This window comes from Oncorhynchus gorbuscha, unplaced genomic scaffold, assembly GCF_021184085.1.
Source record: "Oncorhynchus gorbuscha isolate QuinsamMale2020 ecotype Even-year unplaced genomic scaffold, OgorEven_v1.0 Un_scaffold_866, whole genome shotgun sequence".
NCBI lineage: Eukaryota > Metazoa > Chordata > Actinopteri > Salmoniformes > Salmonidae > Oncorhynchus > Oncorhynchus gorbuscha.
In genome coordinates this window covers 85,001-99,769 of record NW_025745850.1, presented here as the reverse complement: position 1 = coordinate 99,769, position 14,769 = coordinate 85,001, and the positions used below count along the sequence as shown (strand labels likewise).

At 47.9% G+C, this 14,769-nt stretch overlaps 1 protein-coding gene across 1 annotated transcript in view; it reads right to left on the bottom strand.

Moving 5' to 3' along the window:
* pcca (propionyl-CoA carboxylase subunit alpha) overlaps positions 1 to 14,769 on the bottom strand; it is a 57,780-nt gene that overhangs the window by 10,776 nt on the left and 32,235 nt on the right. Inside the window, exons 8-18 of the mRNA XM_046335853.1 lie at positions 13,918 to 13,954; positions 12,488 to 12,566; positions 12,116 to 12,313; positions 11,638 to 11,788; positions 11,356 to 11,499; positions 11,073 to 11,147; positions 7,026 to 7,094; positions 6,845 to 6,920; positions 5,827 to 6,040; positions 4,097 to 4,199; positions 1,855 to 2,007 (exon numbers count right to left, since the gene is read on the bottom strand). Of these exons, the coding sequence (XP_046191809.1) occupies positions 1,855 to 2,007; positions 4,097 to 4,199; positions 5,827 to 6,040; positions 6,845 to 6,920; positions 7,026 to 7,094; positions 11,073 to 11,147; positions 11,356 to 11,499; positions 11,638 to 11,788; positions 12,116 to 12,313; positions 12,488 to 12,566; positions 13,918 to 13,954 (1,299 nt within the window). The remainder of the gene's footprint in view (positions 1 to 1,854; positions 2,008 to 4,096; positions 4,200 to 5,826; positions 6,041 to 6,844; positions 6,921 to 7,025; positions 7,095 to 11,072; positions 11,148 to 11,355; positions 11,500 to 11,637; positions 11,789 to 12,115; positions 12,314 to 12,487; positions 12,567 to 13,917; positions 13,955 to 14,769) is intronic.

Below are 14,769 nucleotides of genomic sequence, written 5' to 3'. Positions count from 1 at the left end.
AACCAGCCTGGTAACTAGGTGTTGGTCTGTAACCAGCCTGGTAACTAGGTGTTGGTCTGTAACCAGCCTGGTAACTAGGTGTTGGTCTGTAACCAGCCTGGTCTGAAACCAGCCTGGTAACTAGGTGTTGGTCTGAAACCAGCCTGGTAACTAGGTGTTGGTCTGTAACCAGCCTGGTAACTAGGTGTTGGTCTGTAACCAGCCTGGTAACTAGGTGTTGGTCTGAAACCAGCCTGGTAACTAGGGGTTGGTCTGAAACCAGCCTGGTAACTAGGTGTTGTTCTGAAACCAGCCTGGTAACTAGGTGTTGTTCTGAAACCAGCCTGGTTATTGATGTTGTTTGAACCCCTGGTAACTACTGTTGGACTAACCAGCCTGGTAACTAGTGTTGTTCTGAAAACCAGGAAGTAGCTAGTCTATTCAACAGGCCGGGACCCAGGATGAGCTGGACTAGAACTTTCCAGATGGATGAGCTGGATTGAACATACCCAGGATGGCCCCAGCTGGACTAGAACATACCCAGGAAGAGCTAGACTAGAACATACCCAGGATGAGCTGGACTAGAACATACCCAGGATGAGCTAGACTAGAACATACCCAGGATGAGCTGGACTAGAACATACCCAGGATGAGCTGGACTAGAACATACCCAGGATGAGCTGGACTAGAACATACCCAGGATGAGCTAGACTAGAACATACCCAGGATGAGCTGGACTAGAACATACCCAGGATGAGCTAGACTAGAACATACCCAGGATGAGCTGGACTAGAACATACCCAGGATGAGAACATACCCAGGATGAGCTATAGACTAGAACATACCCAGGATGAGCTATAGACTAGAACATACCCAGGATGAGCTGGACTAGAACATACCCAGGATGAGCTATAGACTAGAACATACCCAGGATGAGCTATGGACTAGAACATACCCAGGATGAGCTATAGACTAGAACATACCCAGGATGAGCTATAGACTAGAACATACCCAGGATGAGCTGGACTAGAACATACCCAGGATGAGCTATGGACTAGAACATACCCAGGATGAGCTGGACTAGAACATACCCAGGATGAGCTGGACTAGAACATACCCAGGATGAGCTAGACTAGAACATACCCAGGATGAGCTAGACTAGAACATACCCAGGATGAGCTAGACTAGAACATACCCAGGATGAGGTGGACTAGAACATACCCAGGATGAGCTAGACTAGAACATACCCAGGATGAGCTAGACTAGAACATACCCAGGATGAGCTAGACTAGAACATACCCAGGAGGAGTGAGAGCTAAGGGATACAGGGGGACACAGTGGTCTTCCATGTCCTCAGGAGAGGAAGCCTGGAAGCAGCTCAGCAGGGGTGTCTCATCCACTCCAACACAAAGACAGAATCCTCCAGCTGACGCAGCAGTGGACAGGACAGAGGTACTTACTGAGCCCCTCATCAACCTCCTCCCAACCCCCCATGCCCGATCAGACCCCCACGGCCCAGCCCCAGGTCCCTAAAGGAGGAAAGGGAAGTGATGTCGCCCCGTGACAAGTTCCTGTGGAGCCTGCGTTCAAAGCCCCCCCCAGGGTGTGAGCAGCACAGAGCTGTTTATAGCCGGCTCCTTTCAAAGCCTCTGATACATAACGGATGGTTTTCTCTTCCTGACATTCTGTGTAGTGTGGGGGTCTCGGGGGGGTATTGGGGGTCTGGGACTAGGCTGGATGGGGATGTGTAGGCGGGACTTGGTTCGACAGATAAGAGGAACGTCACTAAATGTTTGTACATAGACAAAAAACATACACACGACCACTAAGACACAAGATTCATACATTCACCAGAGTGAAGGAGAGGTGACTCACCTGTGTGCCCAGGTACTGTAGAGTGATGTCTCCTCCTGCGTCTCTAGACAGACACTGTAGAACCCTGGGGGTTCTGTTGATGGTGACAGGCAGCAGGGCTGAGGCCAGGTTCCACTCTCCACTAACCTCCACCTTAACTCCATCCACCTCCACCTGCCAGGGGGGTCAGAGGGTCATTTCATTACTACACTCTACTTATTATTCTGATACAAGACATTTTGCTTCCCATGTGGAGAGACTGCAGCTTGATATGCTGGAAGAGACAGTCTGCCGCCTGACAGCAGGAGGAGCAGCTATGTTGAACCACTTGGGAAAATAACAGCATCAGATAGTACTGTTGGGCAGAGGAGACCCCCAGTATCCACTACTAGAGGACCAGGGAGAGACCCAGTATCCACTACTAGAGGACCAGGGAAAGACCCAGTATCCACTACTAGAGGACCAGGGAGAGACCCAGTATCCACTACTAGAGGACCAGGGAGAGACCCAGTATCCACTACTAGAGGACCAGGGAGAGACCCAGTATCCACTACTAGAGGACCAGGGAGAGACCCAGTATCCACTACTAGAGGACCAGGGAAAGACCCAGTATCCACTACTAGAGGACCAGGGAGAGACCCAGTATCCACTAGAGGACCAGGAAGAGACCCAGTATCCACTACTAGAGGACCAGGGAAAGACCCAGTATCCACTACTAGAGGACCAGGGAGAGACCCAGTATCCACTACTAGAGGACCAGGGAGAGACCCAGTATCCACTACTAGAGGACCAGGGAAAGACCCAGTATCCACTACTAGAGGACCAGGGGGAAAGACCCAGTATCCACTACTAGAGTGGATAGGGTGTCTCTCTGGTATCCTCTAGAGGACCAGGGAAAGACCCAGTATCCACTACTAGAGGACCAGGGAGAGACCCAGTATCCTCTACTAGAGGACCAGGGAGAGACCCAGTATCCACTACTAGGAGGACCAGGGAGAGACCCAGTATCCACTACTAGAGGACCAGGGAAAGACACAGTATCCACTACTAGAGGACCAGGGAAAGACCCAGTATCCACTGCTAGAGGACCAGGGAAAGACCCAGTATCCACTACTAGAGGACCAGGGAGAGGTATCCACTACTAGAGGACCAGGGAGAGACCCAGTATCCACTACTAGAGGACCAGGGAAAGGACACAGTACCCAGCACCAGTCGTTCCTCTCCTGGGGGGTACTGGCCCCTAGTTTGATGTGTGGTTCAGTGGTTCTGGGTGACCAGGAGAGGCTGATTAGGAACATATGTCATCCTGGTTCAAGGAAAACAACCCACCAGACCAGGGACTGCAGGTGTCTAAACACCCAGCCACCGAGTGATGTCTGTCGGACAGGACAACCCCTCCTCCCCCTCACCACCTGGACCTCAGCTCCATTCAAGCCCCCTCACAGGGAGAAGAGCCAACTGCTTTCATTCACTCTACCAAACCACAGGGATATAGAGTGGGGTCCCAAATGATTGACACCATGATAAATGATCAGCAAAATGACTGTAGAAAACATATAACTCAAATACTGAGCTAAATTGTTTCCTCAAATAAATGGGAAAAGTATGTTATTTTATACTAATACAATAGTTTTTTTTTAAATTAACAAGTATTTTTTTAATCTCTAAAAGGTAGGAGTCAAGATTATTGACACCTCTGTTTTCAATGCTTCACCTTGCGAGGATAACAGAGCCTTTCTCTAAAATGTTTTAGGAGAACACATTAGGAGGGATGTTGGACCGTTCCTCCATACAGAATCCTTCCAGATCGTTGATATCCTTCGTCTGGGCAACTGCCCTCTTCAATTCAAACCACAGGTTTTCAACAGGTTTGGAGGAACGGTATTGAAGTGTATTAAATACAGGGATGGCAATAATGTACCTTTGAGTAAAAACTAAAATAACTGGTTAAACAAAATGTCTTTCTTTGAGTCATTATATTAGTATAATATAATATCCCCTTTTTGTTGCATAAAATAGATCTCAGTATTTAAATAATTTACCTTATACAGTTTTTTGCTCATCTTTATCAAGGGTGTCAATAATTTCAGACCCCACTGTGTGTGTGTGTGTGTGTGTGTGTGTGTGTGTGTGTGTGTGTGTGTGTGTGTGTGTGTGTGTGTGTGTGTGTGTGTGTGTGTGTGTGTGTGTGTGTGTGTGTGTGTGTGTGTGTGTGTGTGTGTGTGTGTGTGTGTGTGTGTGTGTGTGTGTGTGTGTGACTCACAGTGAACGTGGATCCAGAGCGTGACACAGCGACCGTGTGGCTTCCCTTCTCCAACTCTACACACAGCTCCCACTGCCTCTGCTCCTGGGGGGTTGTGGACACCCTGAAACACACACACACACACACACCTTTCCCATTAGTATCAGTCTCAGAGAGCTATTCTCTGAGGGTCAGAGGAAGCTGTATAAACAGAGTCAGCTCCTCCACTGACTGACAGCTGCCTCCTCTCTCTCCCTACACCAGAGACCAGTCTGCTGCTCTGTTACAAAGCTGAACCAAGGAGATCACAGCCAGCTGACCTCTCAGCCAACCTTCCTAATACAACTTCTATTAACAGACACTTGAAATGAGCCTGGTCTGGCCTGGTCTATATGAGCCTGGTCTATATGAGCCTGGTCTATATGAGCCTGGTCTAGATGAGCCTGGTCTATATGAGCCTGGTCTATATGAGCCTGGTCTATATGAGCCTGGTCTATATGAGCCTGGTCTATATGAGCCTGGTCTATATGAGCCTGGTCTATATGAGCCTGGTCTATATGAGCCTGGTCTATATGAGCCTGGTCTATATGAGCCTGGTCTATATGAGCCTGGTCTATATGAACATAATCAACAGCTCCAAAACATACAGGTTTAGCTTTTGAACCAGAAATTCAAAAGATATAAATGTTTATAAAATGTTGATGGCTAACTATAGTGTTGAGGCTTTACTGATCATGCTCTCTCACTCCACTGTAGAAGGATCTGTCTGGTTTATCCCTGCTCTGAGAGAGAGGAAGGGGGAGGGAGGAGACAGGAGGGGGGAGGGAGGAGAGAGAGTAGGAGAGAGGAGGAGAGAGTAGGAGAGAGTAGGAGAGAGTAGGAGAGAGGAGGAGAGAGGAGGAGAGAGGAGGAGAGTAGAGGAGAGTAGAGGAGAGAGGAGGAGAGTAGAGGAGAGTAGAGGAGAGTGAGTGAGGAGAGTAGAGGAGAGTGAGTGGAGAGTAGAGTGGAGAGTGAGGAGAGTAGAGGAGAGTGAGTGAGAGTGAGTGAGAGTGAGGAGTGAGTGAGGGAGGGAGTGAGGGAGTGAGTGAGTGAGTGAGGGAGTGAGGGAGTGAGGGAGTGAGGGAGTGAGGGAGTGAGGGAGTGAGGGAGTGAGGGAGTGAGGGAGTGAGGGAGGGAGGAGAGGAGGAGTGAGAGAAGTTAGGGAGGGGGCCTCTACCACTGACTGCAACTACAAAGACCGACCCCCGGCGGTTCATGAACAACGAAAGGAAACGATCCGAAAAAGAAAGAAGAAAATGTGGCCAGATGTTTAGACAGATGGCAGGGCTGTCAGAGAGAATCAAGTCTAACAGTTTGACCAGCAGACTGCTACACCACGCTAGGATACAGCTCTGTTAACTGGTGACATATTGCAGGACTGAGACGGTGCTACAAACAATGGAACATGTAAAACACTGGTGTAAACACACAACACAATAATAACCTCTGTAAAAACAGACAATGGACATTCAGACACAGTGAAACAGCACAATAATTAACACATGAGGAACAATGAGAGCTCTAGCTCTTTCTGATGTCAACTAGAACCTCTTGTTGTTTTTACCTCCTCTCCGTTTGATTTAACCAGGTAAGTCATTGAGAACACATCTTTTACAGTATCAACCTGACCAAGATGGTGCGTTATCGGTGTGCTGTTCCACCCCCAATTCTTACAAGAAGTTCTCACAGTTATTTGAATTGGTTTAATTTACCTAAGATTACCCAGGAACCTCTGGGAGCGGAGCTGTGCGGAGACGTAGAGAGCGGCTGCGGTGGCGACGAGCTCCCTGCGACCCTCGGAGGTCAGCTGGTGACCTTTGAACCCCTCTGGGTATTCCTCTGGCAGGAAGTTAGTGGTGATGTCACCAGAGATGAAGCGAGGGTGGGTGATGATCTCTCTGAGCAGGGGGATGTTGTGGGTCACACCTGGACAGTCACACACACAGGAACAACAGACAGAGACAGGTAGAGATCAGACCCCTGGACAGTCACACACACAGGAACAACAGACAGATCAGACCCCTGGACAGTCACACACACAGGAACAACAGACAGATCAGACCCCTGGACAGTCACACACACAGGAACAACAGACAGATCAGACCCCTGGACAGTCACACACACAGGAACAACAGACAGATCAGACCCCTGGACAGTCACACACACAGGAACAACAGACAGAGACAGGTAGAGATGAGACCCCTGGACAGTCACACACACAGGAACAACAGACAGAGACAGGTAGAGATGAGACCCCTGGACAGTCACACACACAGGAACAACAGACAGAGACAGGTAGAGATGAGACCCCTGGACAGTCACACACACAGGAACAACAGACAGAGACAGGTAGAGATGAGACCCTGGACAGTCACACACACAGGAACAACAGACAGAGACAGGTAGAGATGAGACCCCTGGACAGTCACACACACAGGAACAACAGACAGAGACAGGTAGAGATGAGACCCCTGGACAGTCACACAGACAGGAACAACAGACAGCGACCGGTAGAGATCAGAACCTCTACATGTGTGTAGCTATATAGAAAATGTCAGAGTCTTGAGGAACTGAAGATGTTTCCAGAAAGCTCTAACACCCAACACAGAGTGAGTGAGTGAGTGAGTGAGTGAGTGAGTGAGTGAGTGAGTGAGTGAGTGAGTGAGTGAGTGAGTGAGTGAGTGAGAGAGTGTGAGAGTGTGTGAGTGTGTGAGAGTGTGTGTGTCTTACCTCTGATGACGTAGTTATCCAGAGCCGCCTCCATCCTCTGCAGGGCTTCAGCGCGCGTGTCGCCATAGGTCACCAGCTACGGCGAGCACAGAGGGACATTCACATTACAGATTAGTAAAACATAAGGGCAAAGGGCAATGTGATTGTGTTTGGCAGTTTGAGGGAACACACAGTAGCTGACCTTGGAGATCATTGGGTCATAGTAGATACTGATGTCACTTCCTTCTTGGATGCCACTGTCCACACGCACCTGATAGAGAGGAGACAACATGTCAATATGACTACATGTCAATATGACTACATGTCAGCATGACTACATGACAATATGACTACATGACAATATGAATCAAATTAAATTTTATTTGTCACATACACATGGTTAGCAGATGTTAATGCGAGTGTAGCGAAATGCTTGTGCTTCTAGTTCCGACAATGCAGTGATAACCAACGAGTAATCTAGCTAACAATTCCAAAACTACTGTCTTATACACAGTGTAAGGGGATGTAAGGAACATGTACATAAGGATATATGAATGAGTGATGGTACAGAGCAGCATACAGTAGATGGTATCGAGTACAGTATATACATATGAGATGAGTGTGTAGACAAAGTAAACAAAGTGGCATAGTTCAAGTGGCTAGTGATACATGTGTTACATAAGGATGCAGTCGATGATGTAGAGTACAGTATATACATATGCATATGAGATGAATAATGTAGGGTAAGTAACATTATATAAGGTAGCATTGTTTAAAGTGGCTAGTGATATATTTACATCATTTCCCATCAATTCCCATTATTAAAATGGCTGGAGTTGGGTCAGTGTCAATGACAGTGTGTTGGCAGCAGCCACTCAATGTTAGTGGTGGCTGTTTAACAGTCTGATGGCCTTGAGATAGAAGCTGTTTTTCAGTCTCTCGGTCCCAGCTTTGATGCACCTGTACTGACCTCGCCTTCTGGATGATAGCGGGGTGAACAGGCAGTGGTTCGGGTGGTTGATGTCCTTGATGATCTTTATGGCCTTCCTGTAACAACGGGTGGTGTAGGTGTCCTGGAGGGCAGGTAGTTTGCCCCCGGTGATGCGTTGTGCAGTCCTCACTACCCTCTGGAGAGCCTTACGGTTGAGGGCGGAGCAGTTGCCGTACCAGGCGGTGATACAGCCCGCCAGGATGCTCTCGATTGTGCATCTGTAGAAGTTTGTGAGTGCTTTTGGTGACAAGCCGAATTTCTTCAGCCTCCTGAGGTTGAATAGGCGCTGCTGCGCCTTCTTCACGACGCTGTCAGTGTGAGTGGACCAATTCAGTTTGTCTGTGATGTGTATGCCGAGGAACTTAAAACTAGCTACCCTCTCCACTACTGTTCCATCGATGTGGATAGGGGGGTGTTCCCTCTGCTGTTTCCTGAAGTCCACAATCATCTCCTTAGTTGTTGACGTTGAGTGTGAGGTTATTTTCCTGACACCACACTCCGAGGGCCCTCACCTCCTCCCTGTAGGCCGTCTCGTCATTGTTGGTAATCTAGCCTACCACTGTTGTGTCGTCCGCAAACTTGATGATTGAGTTGGAGGCGTGCGTGGCCACGCAGTCGTGGGTGAACAGGGAGTACAGGAGAGGGCTCAGAACGCACCCTTGTGGGGCCCCCGTGTTTAGGATCATGACAATATGACTACATGACAATATGACTACATGTCAGCATGACTACATGTCAATAAGACTACATGTCAATAAGACTACATGTCAATAAGACTACATGTCAATAAGACTACATGTCAATAAGACTACATGTCAATAAGACTACATGTCAATAAGACTACATGTCAGCATGACTACATGTCAGCATGACTACATGTCAATAAGACTACATGTCAGCATGACTACATGTCAGCATGACTACATGTCAGCATGACTACATGTCAGCATGACTACATGTCAGCATGACTACATGTCAGCATGACTACATGTCAACATGACTACATGTCAACATGACTACATGTCAACATGTCAGCATGACTACATGTCTCTATGACTACATGTCTCTATGACTACATGTCTCTATGACTACATGTCTCTATGACTACATGTCTCTATGACTACATGTCTCTATGACTACATGTCTCTATGACTACATGTCTCTATGACTACATGTCTCTATGACTACATGTCTCTATGACTACATGTCAATAAGACTACATGCCAGCATGACTACATGCCAGCATGACTACATGCCAGCATGACTACATGCCAATATGACTACATGTCAGTATGACTACATGTCAACATGACTACATGTCAACATGACTACATGTCAACATGACTACATGTCAGCATGACTACATGTCAGCATGACTACATGTCAGCATGACTACATGTCAGCATGACTACATGTCAATAAGACTACATGTCAATAAGACTACATGTCAATAAGACTACGTGTCAATAAGACTACGTGTCAATAAGACTACGTGTCAATAAGACTACGTGTCAATAAGACTACGTGTCAATATGACTACATGTCAGTATGACTACATGTCAGTATGACTACATGTCAGTATGACTACATGTCAATATGACTACATGTCAGTATGACTACATGTCAGTATGACTACATGTCAGTATGACTACATGACTACATGACTACATGTCAGTATGACTACATGTCAATATGACTACATGTCAATATGACTACATGTCAATATGACTACATGTCAATATGACTACATGTCAATATGACTACATGACAATATGACTACATGTCAATATGACTACATGTCAATATGACTACATGTCAGTATGACTACATGTCAGTATGACTACATGTCAGTATGACTACATGTCAATGTGACTACATGTCAATGTGACTACATGTCATGTCATGACTACATGTCATGACTACATGTCAGCGTGACTACATGTCAGCGTGACTACATGTCAATATGACTACATGTCAATGTGACTACATGTCAATGTGACTACATGTCAATATGACTACATGTCAATATGACTACATGTCAATATGACTACATGTCATGACTACATGTCAGTATGACTACATGTCAGTATGACTACATGTCAGTATGACTACATGTCAATATGACAATGTGACTACATGTCAATGTGACTACATGTCAGTATGACTACATGTCAGTATGACTACATGTCAATGTGACTACATATGTGACTACATGTAGCGTGACTACATGTCTGTATGACTACATGTCTGTATGACTACATGTCTGTATGACTACATGCCAGCGTGACTACATGCCAGCGTGACTACATGCCAGCGTGACTACATGCCAGCGTGACTACATGCCAGCGTGACTACATGCCAGCGTGACTACATGCCAGCGTGACTACATGTCAGCGTGACTACATGCCAGCGTGACTACATGCCAGCGTGACTACATGTCAATGTGACTACATGTCAGCGTGACTACATGTCAGCGTGACTACATGTCAGCGTGACTACACATGTCATGTATGACTACATGTCAATGTGACTACATGTCAGCGTGACTACATGCCAGCGTGACTACATGTCAGCGTGACTACATGTCAGCGTGACTACATGTCAGCGTGACTACATGCCAGCGTGACTACATGTCAGCGTGACTACATGTCAGCGTGACTACATGTCAGCGTGACTACATGTCAGTATGACTACATGTCAGTATGACTACATGTCAGCATGACTACATATCAGCATGACTACAAGTCTTCCAGGAAGATAGAAATAGGACATGTAGTATGTATTTCCATGTTGTTTACTTACGATGAAAAAATAACCTATCAATAACAATTAAAACCATTTCAAAAACAAATAGATTTGACATCAGGGGGAGGACAGGAAGATGTAAATATGACAATATTATTAGTAGTCATAACAACAAGCATTGTGATGCTGAACATCTGAGGCCTGACTAGAACAGCAGCAGTATTCCGTGGAAATATCCTCAGGTTCAGGTTCAGTCTTCAGTAGAAATAACAAGGTCACACATCACGTCTTCAGTAGAAATAACAGAGAGGTCAACACACATCACGTCTTCAGTAGAAATAACAGAGGTCAACACACATCACGTCTTCAGAAATAACAGAGGTCAACACACATCACGTCTTCAGCAGAAATAATAGACAGGTCAACACACATTCACGTCTTCAGCAGAAATAACAGAGAGGTCAACTCAGAGCATATGCACACAAGCAAAAAGTGTACATGCATGTGACTCACCTTTGGGAGGTTGATGGGTTCCTGGTACTGTGACAGGCGTCCAATGGAGGGCAGGCCAAAGGACTTGTAGGGGTCCTGGAGAAGGAGAAACATGCTTTATAACAGGTTATAACTGCCTAATTAAACCTCTCCATAACCTCTATAACACACAGGAAGTGTCCAGCAGACAGCGGGGACCCAGAAAGCGCTTCGTAGAGAGAAGTGACACATTCACAAGGCAGCAGAAGGGTTGACCGGCTTCACTCTACGGTACAGAGCAGAACAAGTGTTCAGTGAAGCCCACCTCAGCGTAGACTCTGCTCTCTATAGCCCAGCCATTGATGGGGATGTCTTCCTGTTTGTGTAGCAGAGGGAAACCCTTGGCCACACGGATCATCTGCTGCACCAGGTCCAGACCAGTGATGCATTCTGTGATTGGGTGCTCCACCTGAAGGGGGCAAAGGTCAGCGGTCGGATCAACCACTCAGAGGGGAGGACTGGGTTGGTTACAGGAAGTCACTTGGCTCAAGTGTCACAGAAAAACACACACAGAGACTAAACTATGTCTTTCTTCCCATCGCCCCACCTGAAGGCGAGTGTTCATCTCCAGGAAGTAGAAGTTCTTGTTGGAGTCCACCAAGAACTCTACGGTCCCGGCAGAGGAGTACTGGACTGCTTTAGCCAGCTGTACCGCTTGCTCCCCCATCGCACGACGTGTCTCTGGGTCCAGGAACGTACTGCAGAGAGGAGGACAGAAATCACATAACTTTACAACCCAAGACATTTATTTCATGTAACCTTTATTTAACTAGTCAGTTGAGAAGAAATTCTTATTTACAATGACCACCTATAAAGGGCCAAACCCGGACGACGCTGGGACAATTGTGCGCCGCCTTATGGGACTCCCAATCACGCCCGGATGTGATGCAGCCTGGATTTGAACCAGGGACTGCAGTGACGCCTCTTGCACTGAGATGCAGTGTCTTAGACCGCTGCGCCACTCGGGAGCCCACCTAGGACTTACACCAATGAATAAGTTAAAGGTGAAAACATTGACCCCTGACCTTGGAGCCTCCTCCACCACCTTCTGGTTCCTCCTCTGGATAGAACACTCCCTCTCGTTCAGCCACAGAGCATTACCATGCTTATCAGCCAGGACCTGGATCTCAATGTGTCTGGGGTTGTCGACAAACTTCTCTATCAGCAGACGGTCGTCTCCGAAACTAGACGCAGCCTCCTGTGAGGACAAACGAAAACCTTCCCTGGGAAAGACAGAATGGAAACGGTTTATTCAGGTCTAATTAAATGTCTTAATAAAGTCTAGAAATATCTTAATGCCATTTACTACACAGTGTAGAGACGTATAAATTATTGTATAATTTTAAATGCTTTTATTATATTTGAATTGCATTTATTATAGTAATAACGAATGTCACCTGGTCTCATCATCGTTCCAGGCGATCCTCATGCCTTTCCCCCCTCCTCCTGCTGAGGCCTTGATCATCACCGGGTAGCCTGATCAACAACACAATATGACCCGGGTAGCCTGATCAACAACACAATATGACCCTGGTAGCCTGATCAACAAGACAATATGACCCTGGTAGCCTGATCAACAAGACAATATGACCCGGGTAGCCTGATCAACAACACAATATGACCCGGGTAGCCTGATCAACAAGACAATATGACCCGGGTAGCCTGATCAACAAGACAATATGACCCGGGTAGCCTGATCAACAACACAATATGACCCAGGTAGCCTGATCAACAAGACAATATGACCGGGTAGCCTGATCAACAAGACAATATGACCGGGTAGCCTGATCAACAAGACAATATGACCGGGTAGCCTGATCAACAAGACAATATGACCCGGGTAGCCTGATCAACAAGACAATATGACCCGGGTAGCCTGATCAACAAGACAATATGACCCGGGTAGCCTGATCAACAAGACAATATGACCCGGGTAGCCTGATCAACAAGACAATATGACCCGGGTAGCCTGATCAACAACACAATATGACCCGGGTAGCCTGATCAACAACACAATATGACCCGGGTAGCCTGATCAACAACACAATATGACCCTGGTAGCCTGATCAACAACATAATGACCCTGGTAGCCTGATCAACAACATAATATGACCCGGGTAGCCTGATCAACAAGACAATATGACCCGGGTAGCCTGATCAACAAGACAATATGACCCGGGTAGCCTGATCAACAACACAATATGACCCGGTTAGCCTGATCAACAACACAATATGACCCGGGTAGCCTGATCAACAAGACAATATGACCCGGGTAGCCTGATCAACAACACAATATGACCCGGGTAGCCTGATCAACAACACAATATGACCCGGGTAACCTGATCAACAAGACAATATGACCCGGGTAGCCTGATCAACAAGACAATATGACCCGGGTAGCCTGATCAACAAGACAATATGACCCGGGTAGCCTGATCAACAAGACAATATGACCCGGGTAGCCTGATCAACAAGACAATATGACCCGGGTAGCCTGATCAACAAGACAATATGACCCGGGTAGCCTGATCAACAAGACAATATGACCCTGGTAGCCTGATCAACAACACAATATGACCCTGGTAGCCTGATCAACAACACAATATGACCCTGGTAGCCTGATCAACAACACAATATGACCCTGGTAGCCTGATCAACAACACAATATGACCCTGGTAGCCTGATCAACAACACAATATGACCCTGGTAGCCTGATCAACAACACAATATGACCCGGGTAGCCTGATCAACAAAACAATATGAAAATTCTACATGGAGGCCAGGCAAATCTTTTTTAAATTAATTAATGTAATTTTGATTCACTTACCGATCTCTCCTGCAATCTTCACAGCGTCCTCCACGTTCTGAGACAGAAGACAGAGTTGTAAGTTCCACTAACCACCAGCAGAGGGAGGGCTCACCCTCATCTCCTCAACCATCCCTTTGGTCCTCTGCGTGTCCCCCGCCCGCCTGCCTGTGTCTCCCCGCCCGCGTCTCCCCGCCCGCCTGCCTGCGTCTCCCCGCCCGCCTGCCTGCGACTCCCCGCCCGCCTGCCTGCGACTCCCCGCCCGCCTGCCTGCGACTCCCCGCCCGCCTGCCTGCGACTCCCCGCCCGCCTGCCTGCGTCTCCCCGCCCGCCTGCCTGCGTCTCCCCGCCCGCCTGCCTGAGTCTCCCCGCCCGCCTGTCTGCGTCTTCCCGCCTGTCTGCGTCTTCCCGCCTGTCTGTCTTCCTGTGTTTCCCTGTTTGTCTGTGTCTCCCTGCCTGTCTCCCTGCCTGTCTCCCTGCCTGTCTCCCTGCCTGTCTGTCTGTGCCTCCCTGCCTGTCTGTCTTCCTGTTTGTCTGTGTCTCCCTGCCTGTCTCCCTGCCTGTCTGTCTGTGTCTCCCTGCCTGCCTGTCTGTGTCTCCCTGCCTGTCTCCCTGCCTGTCTCCCTACCTGCCTGTCTGTGTCTCCCTGCCGGTCTCCCTGTCTCCCTGCCTGTCTGCCTGCCTGTCTCCCGAGTCTCCCTGCCTGCCTGCCTGCCTGTCTCCCTGCCTGCCTGTCTCCCTGTCTGTGTGTCCGTGCCTGCCCGTCTCCCTGCCTGCCTGTCTCCGTCTGTGTGTCCGTGCCTGCCCGTCTCCCTGTCTCCCGAGTCTCCCTGCCTGCCTGTCTCCGTCTGTGTGTCCGTGCCTGCCCTTCTC